This window comes from Carassius gibelio, chromosome B10, assembly GCF_023724105.1.
Source record: "Carassius gibelio isolate Cgi1373 ecotype wild population from Czech Republic chromosome B10, carGib1.2-hapl.c, whole genome shotgun sequence".
NCBI lineage: Eukaryota > Metazoa > Chordata > Actinopteri > Cypriniformes > Cyprinidae > Carassius > Carassius gibelio.
In genome coordinates this window covers 16,784,799-16,797,621 of record NC_068405.1, presented here as the reverse complement: position 1 = coordinate 16,797,621, position 12,823 = coordinate 16,784,799, and the positions used below count along the sequence as shown (strand labels likewise).

At 36.0% G+C, this 12,823-nt stretch overlaps 1 protein-coding gene across 3 annotated transcripts in view; it reads left to right on the top strand.

Annotated features, from left to right (window-relative positions):
- LOC127966166 (opioid-binding protein/cell adhesion molecule) overlaps positions 1-12,823 on the top strand; it is a 142,656-nt gene that overhangs the window by 88,706 nt on the left and 41,127 nt on the right. For all 3 annotated transcript variants that reach the window (XM_052566990.1, XM_052566991.1, XM_052566989.1), the window contains one exon: positions 10,632-10,864. In XM_052566990.1, coding sequence (XP_052422950.1) covers positions 10,632-10,864 — 233 coding nt within the window. The remainder of the gene's footprint in view (positions 1-10,631; positions 10,865-12,823) is intronic.

Here is a 12,823-nt window from a genome sequence, read left to right as displayed (position 1 = left end):
TTGCCTGAAGAGGGAGAAATTGATTTTTGTGGAAAGAGGAGAGAGAAGGATAGAGTTTGTTCTCTCTGATCAGGAGTCAGTGATTCCTCTAATGCTGAAGCTGCATTCCAGGGGTCTTACAAAAATTTCATATTGTTTTGTTGAGCTGCCCAGGCAGTACACTCACTGGTTTCCATTTATCATTTCACCTGGCACATTTAGTGTGTGTGTGGTGTGTGTGTGTGTGTGTGTGTGTGTGTGTGCGTACAGACTCCGTTCCAACTCTGAGCATGAGCAGATTATTTCTGGAAAACAGGATATCGTTGTAGATAGTGAAAATAATTTGACAATTTATTATTGATAATTTGATTTTTTTATTATTCATTTATTTATTTATTTAAAAATAAATAACATTATAATCTTATGGATGAATTTACCAGTTTCTAGCAGAAAGGCAAACATTTTGTTGAAAATTTAACATTCAAGATGATATGGTGATTATGCACACCACTAAGAAGTTTTAGGTCAGTTTTATTATTATTATTTTATTTTAAATTATAATTTATTTAATTAATGTCTATCTTTATCTATCTATGCGTCATTCTGATACTGATAGTATCTGTTGTTCTATCAGTTTCTCAAGTAATGAAATGAAATGAACCTTTTAAAATCATCTTTACCAAACAGCAGGTCACTATTTAAAAAAGATCTATCAAGCTTTATTATTTATTATTAAAATTGATATAATCCATTTATCAAATTATTGATTATGGATTGAAATGATATATTTTTTAGTTTATTACAAAATAAAAAAAACATTATATTGCTATTGATGATGCATTAACTTCTCTAAACCCTTATAGGTCTGTATCAGCAGATCTTCATGCACAAATTCTGTGCTAGTTTTCACACTATTTTTTTTTCTACTTTGTAAAATCTTGTAATTAGTTCCAAGTGTTTCTTTGCACAAATTGTCTTTGTCCCAGTGGCTGATTGGTGAATCAGTATTAAAAATGACAGAGCAGGAAAATGAAGATTAATCAGGCCTCCCGACGGCCTACATTTTGTGCCCGCTAGACACGCCATGCTGCTCTCAACCAATCAGAAGAACGATGACTTGGAAATTTTCTGGACCACCTGTACAGATTCTATTAGCAGCACGTACTTTGGCTTTTGATTGGCCTAATAACCTCCCACGATTCCTCATGGGTTTCATGCATTGAGAGTTAATGATTATGTTGTGGAGGCGATAACGCTCTGAGATTTTGCATTTAGACAAAAAAAAATAGTCTTTGTAAACATAATTGTGTTCATGTTCCGATTACCCAGCTTGGTCTAGATTTAAACAGAGAGAATCGGCCTCTGTACTCCTCGGTAAAAGGAAAAGCTTGCATGTTCTTTTTTTGCTAGAGTAATATTGACTGTTTCTCACTGGATTTCATTAGTGCTTGTAAAACATTTTGAATTTCTGTCACTCCTACGTTCTCACATCAAAGTGAGTTGAATTCAGTTACTCACCTATTGCAAATGTTAGCTGTGCAAAGAGTGTGTATTTACCTTTCCATAGTATTAGAATCATTTCCCTCATATGAACTCCCAAACCACACAGCTCATGACTTTTTTCTCTTTCATTCTCTCATTCTCTCCTTCCATATTCTTTCGTTTTGCTTTATCTTTTCTAAGAAAAAATAAAACGGTTAAGCCCAGAGTGCTGCTGCAGCCACAGTATTATCAGGTATCAGAATCGTATCATTGCAGCTAGATAAAGCAGAATTGAATCAGGCTGATGATAGACAGAAGTTGTATCTTGGCTTTATCAGTTATCTACATTCTCACTCTCACGCTGTGGGGACTTGTTTCTATTCATTGGTGTTGCCGGCAGTCATTCTGCCCCAGTCATGCGTATCTGGAAGACATTTTGAGCTGTCAACCGGAGACAGAGAAATGCACAGCACCTGTGAGAAATGGTCGGGAAAGGATGCAAATTTCTGAAGTACACAATGACAGAAAAATCACACAGGAAGGAAAGAAAAGACAACACCCAACTCTCTCTCTCTCTCTCTCTCTCTCTCTCTCTCTCTCTCTCTCTCTCTCTCTCTCTCTCTCTCTCTATCTATCTATCTAATGAATCATTGTAAACAAAGTCACTTGTTTTTATCCTGTGTACATCAGTGTTTTTGAATGAATCACTTCAGTGAAGTGAACAGTGATTTATTGACTCGCTCATAAAGTCTTGTCACTTGTTTTGCTCCTTCTTTCATTAAATCAATGTTCAGAACCAATGAGTTGAATGAATGAGTCCATGAGTCACTCATAAAGACGGTCACTTGTCGCCACCTACTGATGGAATCAATCATATACCGCGCAAAAAGACTCCGCCATTAATGCATAAATTAAAAGCCGTTTTAAAAGATTTGTAGTGCTTTTCAACTTTAACGATATTTACAAACACATAGTTTATAAATAGAGCACTTTTTCTAGTCTTTTAGAGATGTTGGATATTGGAAAACTATGCTAATTTGTTCAACGTGTCTGCAACAGCTGTTTAGGTTGCATTCATAATTTGGCCTATTGTTTAAAGAGCAAGTTAAGGAGCTATGATTCTTCTCCACTGATACTGGAGCACATCAAAAGTTAAATTAAGGCACCAGTAAAAAAACAAAAAAAACATACACTATCGTGCACAAATGTGTGAAGTCACTTTTTATTAAGTCTGTATTTGACTGATTGAGGTTTTATTGCTAGACATTGCAGATGGGGACATGAACATCAGGTGACATTGAACATCAGGTGATCTAGTTCCATTCGTACCATAAATGTGTGCAGTCTTGGGAATATGTTTGTGAGATTTTTTTTTTCTTTTCATATTTTTAGTACAAATGAACAATTCAGCTCATGTTTCTTTCAGAGCGCAACCTTCATTGATGTAATGTGCAATAATGTTGAAGAAGAAATAAAAGTCCAACCCTGCTTCTTCAAGTTCATGTGCGCTGGACTACGAGATCTTACTGAGCCAGAATAGACCAAGAATTTTATTAAAATCATTTATAAAGTCTTGAAGTCTATGACCATTTTGTGCGGGTTGGTTGAACATCACAAAGGCTGAAAATGAGCATGCAGCAATTAAACCTCTCTTCCGACTATTACCACAGGAACTATAAATAGATGTCTACAGACAAGGGTCCAGATAAAGAAAGGATGATCCTGGATATCTGTCTCAGGGGGAATTCTGTGGATTGTCATTCCATACAGCTCTTTTACTGCATGCTTCAGAGTTTGTATGGAGTGCTGGCTAAACCCCCTCAGGTTCCAAGACCAGAATCCTTTGTTTTGAGTCCAGCTGCCTGATTTCCGGAGGGGGAATTTCTTTTTTTGATCTTTAAATGAGACCTTGCCAATTCTTTTCTGGTGGTGGTGACCAGCAGTGCTTCATGCTGGTATTTTTGTATGTATAAAACCTTTGCGAGTGTGTGAAAGTGCTGTTGGCCATTTCTAAAAAATTTAAAAAGAAAAAAAGAAGTATATTTTAAGGGTGAATTTTCTTGACTATGGTTTTTTTCCCCGCACATACTGTGTTTTGCTTGATGAGAGGACAAACCAGTCTTTTAAGCATTATTTCTATATTAAATCTTGAGCATTTCAGCTTTGTTCCTCTGACCGACTTCATCCTTGCGTAAACGCTTCCGACTGATGGATTTTGTGTGGTTTGTAGCTTGTTTGAGAGATGTTGTTCACTGCATTTTCAGTGACTTGACCTTGCTTCAAGGCATATTCAACATCTCCTAGTTTTTCTCTCCTTCATGTCTTTCTACAGTTTTATCCTTTCAGGGTGCATTTGCTCTATGTTCTGTTTTAATTTGGCATTCAGTGCACAAAATAAAGAGAGTGAATATTTCTGCTTAGCAGTATGTCCTTCAAGACCTATCAAGAGCATTTATACCAAAATCATATATAATCTTACATGTCTACCGGATGCGATGTGGATTGAGGTTGTATGCATATATCTCAACCACAGATCAATCAGCTTCAAGCTTGAGGTTAAAATTGAACGAATAAGCAGTTGAAAATAAACTATTACTTTAAAATACTTTTAAGTTTTAATTTGTGTGTGTAAAAATAATCTAGATATTATTATTATTTTTAGTATACATCACTGCTTGTTCATTTTATTTTACATTTTTCTTTTTTATTATTATCTCCCTATCAAATAGGCTGTTGAAAGTCTGTGGAAAATATCTACACTATACATTCCATGTTTTTCCTAAACCTGTTTTTGGTTTCGGTACCTTTTTTTTAATTCTTCTTTTTATGTTGTTGGTGTTGTCTACTGTAATTTTTTCCATCTATCACATAAAAAAAAATGTGTTTGAAAATAAAAGATTATAAAGGTAGAAACCATAGACAGTCAGAATTTGTTTAAATAAACAAACAAAAAAGTCAAATTACTTAAAATAAAATCACACATTCTCTTTACAATGAGAAAAATCATTTTAGAATTTTATTTCAGACTTGAAGTGAATTTCTGTAGCTTAAATATAATGTAAATGTCATGGGTTCTATTCCCAAGGAATGCATGAAGTAGACGTGCCGATATTCGGTAATACGATATATCACGGTAATCAATATGCACGATATTGTTATCGTGGGCACTTCTAAATACCGTGAATAATTTTATATATCAAATTATTCAGAATTTGGAATGCATTTTAAGAATACTATTCCCATTAGCTGGTCAAAATGCACAACACTGCTGTACAGTATGTTGCTTGAAAGACACGTGTGTGCTTTGATGTAAACAAGCATGCATGAGAAGCACATGGAGGAACACACGAGAGATGCACTGAATTAAAACACATTTACTCTCTGACAGCAGATGGTGCTAAACTGCAGAAAATGTAGACTTTAACCTAGAAACCCCATAAATAAAGCAGTTACTTTCTAAAACGTATTTAAATAGCCATTCAAATTTGTGGATTTGCTATGGTGTTCATCACAGTGCCAAATACTTAAATATTTAAGTATCTATGCATTTAGCAGACTAATCCAAAGCGACTTACAGTGCATTCAGGCTATAATTTTTTTACCTAACGTGTTCCCTGGGAATCGAACCCTCGACCTTGCGCTGTTAATGCAAAGCTCTACCACTTGAGCCACAGGAACAGGAATAGCCTCTTAAGTCTAAATACTTAAACGTAATAGGTTATTTATTTTCAAACCGTTTTTTTTTTTTTATATTTTTTTTTTAACATGGACTACATGATGCCCTATAGTTTTGATTCTGTATTGTTAATTCACACTTTACATCAGGGCTTCATTAGTTAACATTAGTTAATTCATTAGTTAACATAAACTGCCAATGAAAAGTTATTCCGAGCATTCATTAATCTTAGGTATTCCAATATTTAATAACGCATTGTTAAAATCAAAAGTTGCAACTGTTGTTTAATGAGATAACATGAACTAATAGTTATTTTTTTAATTATAATATATTTCTATTTATTTTTATTTTTAACAAAGATTAATAACTTCTGTAACAAATGTAGCTATTGCACATTGTGAATGATACTGGTTAACTAATGAGGTCTTATTGTAAAGTGATACTTATTGATCTTTCTAGTTCTTTTTCACATTAATATGTGTAAAACGTAACTTTATATATTTTTTTCTGTATTGCTTTATTGTATTAAAATGTTTAGTTATTTTTGTTATAAAAAGTTATTAAACCTGTTATACTGTATTTATGACCCCTTTTTGAAACCAAATGTCAATACCGTGATAATACAGTATACCATGATAAAAGCATGAGCAATTAATCGCAACAGGAAAATTTGATACCGGCATATCCCTAGCATGAAGTGATAAAAAGGTAAACAGATTATTAGCAAAGTTTTTTTTTTCTGTTTGAAGTATTATTTTCCATCCCAATGTGCCGTTGGCCTTCTCTAGCACAGATTCCAGTGCACCTACGGGTCTTTGATGTGGAGATACCACTGTGTGGGACAAAGCAAACGGCAGCATTTATCGAGCTTGTCTGTCTCTCGTGTTCTTGAGTGATGGGCCAAAAATGGCACTTTCTCTTCATACTTCTGCAGGCCATTCATCCACATGACTAGTTAGCTATGGAGGTGGGCTGAGGCCTTCAGACGGATCCTCTGAGGACTGACACAAATAGAATGTTAGTGCATCCACCTTGAAAGCAGTGACAAAAGTGGCAATTGCAAGTGGGGGCCTGTACTATTGTACTGTTATTTCAATTCAAACGAGGGCCACGGCTCACTCAGGAGACTTGAATGAGGTACAGAAAAGCAAACGCTTTTTTTGCTTTTGCAGTGGGAAAAATTTTGAAAGCATCTGCAGGAAATACATAACACCCATAACATGTTTTTGGAAGTCTCTTGTGCTTACCAAGGCTGGCATTTACTTGATCAAATATACAGCAAAAGCAGCAATATTGGGAAATATTATTACAAACATATTATTACACATATAAAAATATTTCATTTATTATTTTTACATTTTCTAATGATTGGAAAGCTGTATTTTGTTCTGGTTTAATATGTTTGTGGACTTTGATACATTTTTAGGATATATATTTATTTATTATTATTATTATTTTTTTTAAACCGAACAAAAGAACAACATTTAGTTGAAAAATATATTTTTGTAACAACGTAAAAGGCTTTACTGCCATTTTTTGATCAGTTATTGCTGGAAAAAAAATATTTCAAAGCCTTTACCTTTTTTTTCTACATGCAATCAGGAAGTCAAAGTTTGGCTGATTAGCTGGTTATTTCCTGGGCACAAAGCATTTTTTAAATTAACATCCATAAAACACAGTGTATTTTGACAAAATACCATTTTGACATAAATCATATTATGTTTTACCACTGACCATTTTTGGAGTGTTCTTTGGAGTCTTGCTGAAGTTATTTGCTATTTCACCTATTTATATATATATATATCCCACATTCTGCTTATACCAGTATGAAACTTTCGACACTGCTGTCTGTGTCTGGTTGAGGAAATCATTCCTGTTTCCCCTCTATCTGAAGCCCAAACCATTCATTGCCCCTGGTGTAATGGCCTTCATCAGTCTCCCATCACATAAAGCCTGCCTGTCATTAATCTCACCCTGAGACCACATGGCCGTCTGCCGACAATGATCTGCAAGCACCGAATCCCCACAGCACAGTGTCTCACTGACCTACTCATATCTTAAAAAGGCACAGCAGCTAAATGAAAAATATGGCAGGCGTCATTATATGAAATGGCCTCTTTTTTTTTTGTGCACTATGTTTTTGTCACAGATTTAACCCTTATTTGTAAGCTTTCCAATGATGTATGGTTTGATAGAATAGCACATTATTTGGCTGAGATACAACTATTTGAAAATCTGGAATCTGAGGGTGCAATAAAATCTAAATATTGAAAAAATCACCTTTAAAGTTCTCCAAATGAAGTCCTTAGCTATGAATATTACTGATCAGAGATTAAGTTTTGATATATTTACATTTACATTTAGTCATTTTGCAGATGCTTCTATCCAAAGCGTCTTACAATCGGGGAATACATAAAGTGATTCTTCATAAAGAGGCAAACAGACTCAGGAAGTGCTTGTAAAACCAAGTTTTAGACATTGTTCAAATAAGTACAAGCTAGAAAAAGAAGGAATATATTTATATATTTTTAGGGAATGTAAAAAATATCTTTATAAATAGTTAAATACCTTTACTTAGCATGCTAATGATTTTTGGCATAAAAGAAAAAAAAAAATCAATAATTTTGACCCATATAATGTATTGTTTGCTATTGCTACAAATATACCTGTGCTGCTTATGACTGGTTTTGTGGTCCAGGGTTACATTTAAGTTATCAGTTTTTATTGATTTTAAGCAAGAGAGTTGTTAAGAGTGTTAAATCCTCAACTATAGATCTAGAATCTGTCAGAATATACTTATTGTAGGATTTTTTAAAAACAAATTGATTAAGCAAACTAGTATAGACCAATCTTTCTATTTATTTTAGAACATGCTTGAGTTGAGAAGATATTTCTTCATATAAACGATCTCCCACCAAGGTGGCTGAGAGTCCATTAGGCTGAAGTGCAAGGGACTGGTGTGACAGAGTCATTAGTTCACTGAATGAGGACTGATCTCAGCCTGTCAATGCTGGATAATGGAGGCTCTGCCTTCCAAGAAACACCTCTTACTTTTTAGCACAGGGTGAAAAATAATCTATATGTTTTTGCTGTGGCTTTAAATTTAAGTGACAGTCATTTTTAAGCACAGCGAGGGTGGTTTTCTTTTTAGCATATTGCATTTATAATGGCTCCATTGGTTGATATGCATATGTAAATGTGTGCGCTGGCTGTTTGATATGGATCATTATGAATGTATGCATGCTGTTTGATGTGAAGCATATACAATGTGATGACATTGCAGTGTTCTGTGTGACCTGCTATGGGATAAACATAAATATTTGTATGTTTTAAAATTCAAATCAAGTCTCTAACTAATTTTGTAGCAGTTTAATTGTTTTCAAAATGTGTGATCACCTTAAACTCTCAAGTAGAGACAAAGTTTCTGTTCAAATCACTTTTCAAATCAAACTTTTTTGCTTTATTTTGTAGGACTTGCACCAGTTCTCACAGCCACTATGGAAACTCATTATCTTGCATATTGCTAATCTAATCTGTCACAGGCAGGCGCAGAAATTCCGAGCACGCAATCATCTGTCCCACAGCACCCCTGGAGCAGATGAGGTGTTAAGCGGCCTGCTCGGAATGGCCAGAGAAGGTGCCCACGGTGGGATTGGAACCATGACCTTCCTATACAGTGCAAGCCTTTCACCAATAAGCCCCTTAAAATGTAACTTTTGAACAGAAAATTAACTTTTGGCACAGCCTCCATGTTTTCCCCATCATGCTAATGTCATTATTTTGGTGTTTAAGGCTCAGTTTGTCGCTCTCAGCCAGAATAAGGGTACAAATCCACACACTTATCAACTAGACACATATTGGAACATGATGAATGGTGCGGTTTGGAAGATGGAGGGTGCTGGGTACAGAATTAATGTTCGTAATAACATCTAGGGGACCTTCTTCTGATAGTTATGAGAATTTTTCAGTATGGAGGGGAACGCTGGCATTAAGTTAAGGCAAATTAGGCCCCATAGCACCAAAACATTACAATATGAGCAGTAGGTTCTGCAACACTTTTAAGGTGTCAAGGCCAAGCACAGAGTGGCTATGGGGTTATTTTTAGACTGAAACTTAAAAAATTCCATTGGATTGTTCAAATGTGAACAGCGATTCCCAAGCAAAAACTGCAGAGCATGCATGATTATGGACCAGAGCTTAATCTTGTGGTTTTCTATGGTTCAAATCCTCTGCAAGCTCTCTTGCGCTCCAACACTCTGCATAGATTAACAGAGTCTGAATGAGCTTTTCCCTTTGAAGAATATCCTGAGAAAGCATTCACTTCACACTTGCAATTGTTGCCCTCCAGATTTGCCAAAAGAGCGCTCTCTTGTTGACTAATTTTCAGAGCCGAGAAATTCACCAGTAAAGGGTCTGATAATCCATTTACTGATTTTGACCTTGAGCGTGAAGCCCTCTTAAAGACTAATATGAATTACTGCAGTGTTTTGGCATGCTGACGTGAATGGTTTGGCAGTGGCATTTTGAAAATACTCAATGCACCTTGTAAAGTGTCATTGATGAAAACCATGTCAACACAGCACATTCTCTGCCATTGTAATATCAAATAACTATTGACAAATAAAGCAAATGCCAGCTAGAACATCAAAAATTAACACTATGAAAACAGTATTTTTTCTCTCCCTTTTTGTACACAGCTGTGCATGGGATTGCAGCCTCAATTTTTTAATATATAGCTCTGTCTTTCAATTAGTCCTAACCTTTAGAGCCGTCACTCAAAAGTTTAGAAAAGGGTAAAAAAGATAGGTATAGCGAACGCCTCTAGGTCTGCAGTTTTAAGAAATGTCCTTTCCTGTGAAGGAGACAAATGTAGTGTCACATCCAGATTCTTCTGAACTGAAAGTTGGCTAATGCCCAGAATTGGCCTAATTTTTCCTCAAGGCTATTTGAAATGGATGAGATTAAAAGCTATTGTAATATTCCAACTGGTACCCGAGATCTGTAATAGAAAAGAATAGAAAATGAACAGATATCTGTTTATATTACCTGTTGCTTTTATATTCCAAGCAAGCTGAAGTGATATTGGGGCATTATGATATTTCTCCAGTAAAGTCTGTTGAATTGAAGGTTAGGCTCGGGTTTGGACTCCAGTATTGCATACAGAATATAAATCGTTTTCTTGGCTTTTTCTTCAAGTAGAAGTTAGCTTGACCCTTTTTTTTTCCTGTAATAAAAAATTTAATACTAATTAAAGAATGTGTACTAGCTGATAATTGGACATGCTGTCCCAACATAACTTCCTCATTTAAATGATAACATTTTACCTTTAATTTAAACTTTAATCAAAATGTATCCAACTCATTTCAAACTACAAAGTTGTTAAATTGCTGTGATGATGCCTTCTAGCCCTGTGCACCCTTTTGGATCCTATTTTTTACTTTAACATATGCAAGCAATATAATTTATCCTTTTCTGTTTGTGTGTCTTTCAACAGGTGCAATGTGGACAACAAAGTATCGCGGGTGGCATGGCTCAACCGGACTACTATCCTCTTCACAGGGAATGAAAAATGGTCGTTGGACCCCCGGGTGGTCCTGTTAAACACAGCAGTCACCGAATACAGTATAAAGATCATAAACGTGAACTTATACGACGAGGGGCCGTACGTGTGTTCCATCCTCACGAACAAGAAACCAGAATCAACCAAAGTTCATCTCATCGTACAAGGTAAATCTTGAGAGGAATATTTCACATCTCTTAAAGTGAAATCTTTACATCATTTAATGTGCGGATGAAGAAAGCATGTCGAAAACCAGCTTCGTGTTGGTTTGGGATTTTGTTGACATTTCGGTTGGGTAAATAACGGTTGACAGACAAGTTTGATTCTCCTTTTCTAGGCTGATGTAATTAAACGAAACTCAGCAGATGTGACTCCTGGTGATGAAATTGGGATTTAATCTGGGTGTAATTTCAAAATCGTTGATGGATATTGATTTAAGACATGCAGCCCAGAGAGCAACGGAAAAATAGAGCAGAGGCTTTGTTTTCTCTTCACTAAATCAAGTGTCGATACCCAGACCTTTGTCGTGATTTACAGTGCAGTCGATCGCTTTCATATTCATGGTCCAAAAAACAATTAACGCTGCTTGTAGCCAAATCCATCTTGGTTTGGGGTACACAAATCAGATATGTGCCAAAACCCAGTGACGCCATTTTTATCACGTTCTTCAGACCATCTGCGGAGTCAGAAAAGCATCAGAATATCCCATGTTTCTGAGGAAAAAAAGTGTTTTGGTTAATAAAACAGCTCCTTATCAAATGCTCATTAACCTTTAGTACTTTGTCCTGACACTAATTACTGCAGGCTTAAATAACTGAACAAATAGACCAAAGTAAGGTGCTTATTTTTTTCTGATTAGAAACACAAAGCACAAATTGGAGTTTGGCTCGCCTGTTCAGTTCCTGCTTAACCTGCAGTTCAATTAATTCTAAAGTCTTCATCCCAGTTTTAATAAATCAGTCATTTGCCTCCCTTGTTTTGTCATGCAGTTCAACACTCCGCATCTGCATGGCACAACATAAGCATGCCTGAGCAGGTGTTGTGGCCCTCAAAAGTGCACTTAAGATATCGAATTGTTTGCAGCAGGCCCCCTTTCCCTTACACCCCATAGTTGCATGCTGAGTGGTGTACAATTTCAGCCTAGTGTTCTTGAGAATGGATCTGAGAGCTTTCTGAACAGATGGGGTCTTGGTGTGCCTTTACTGTAATGCTTTGTCTCAGCTTTGTTAAATCTTGCCACTCTCAGCTAAAGTCTGCCTACACAAACTGTAGCGCCCTGTCTATTTCTGATATCAAGTGTGGCTGTATTCCTCTTAAACTCTGAGCCTCTGAAGCTTGTTATTGCATAAAAATTCGAAGAGCACCTACGGTATCTTTCTCACATATCTCACTTGACATCTGCATGCTTGTTTTTAAGTGTCCTAACATATTTCACACTTGCTCCTGTTCCGGTTTTAGGTCACTTATTAGCATTTTCTCGAACGGGACAGTGTGTCATTAGATTTCACATTTGCCGTCCTGTAGCGTATCAGGGCTACATCTATTTATGTGGTTGATGACTGCAGCTGGTGGTACGTGTCTCTGTTAATGGCCTCATCGTCTTCCACGGTATTGATCGAATGCATCGATCAGATGCAACGCGAGAGGAGACATGCAACGCGTTAGCGTCCAGCGCAATTTGAAACCTGAGGTTTTCCTCTGATCTCCTTTTTTGAGATACACAAAGCATTATTCTTATAAAACCACTACATGCAGAAGACAAATGAAGGTCATTATAGTCTAAGGAGGGAAACATGTTTTCATGTTATGTACTTGCATTTAGAGGGGCATTGCTGCTGAAAAAAAATCTTCTTAGGCTGCCGGAGTATGCTTGTTTGTGCTGGTACAAAAAATGCAAACCTTGCTAGTTAAAGGAATAATTTGTTAACAAATGAAAATAAGCTGAAAACGTAATCACTCTCAGGTCTTCCAGATGCGTTTGTTTCTTCATCAGAACAGATTCAGAAAAATTAAGCATTACATCACTTGCTCATTAATGAATCCTCTGCATGGTGTATGGGTGCCGTCAGAATGAGAGTCCAAAAAGCTGATAACAAAAATCACATTAAACCACAAGTAATCCACAC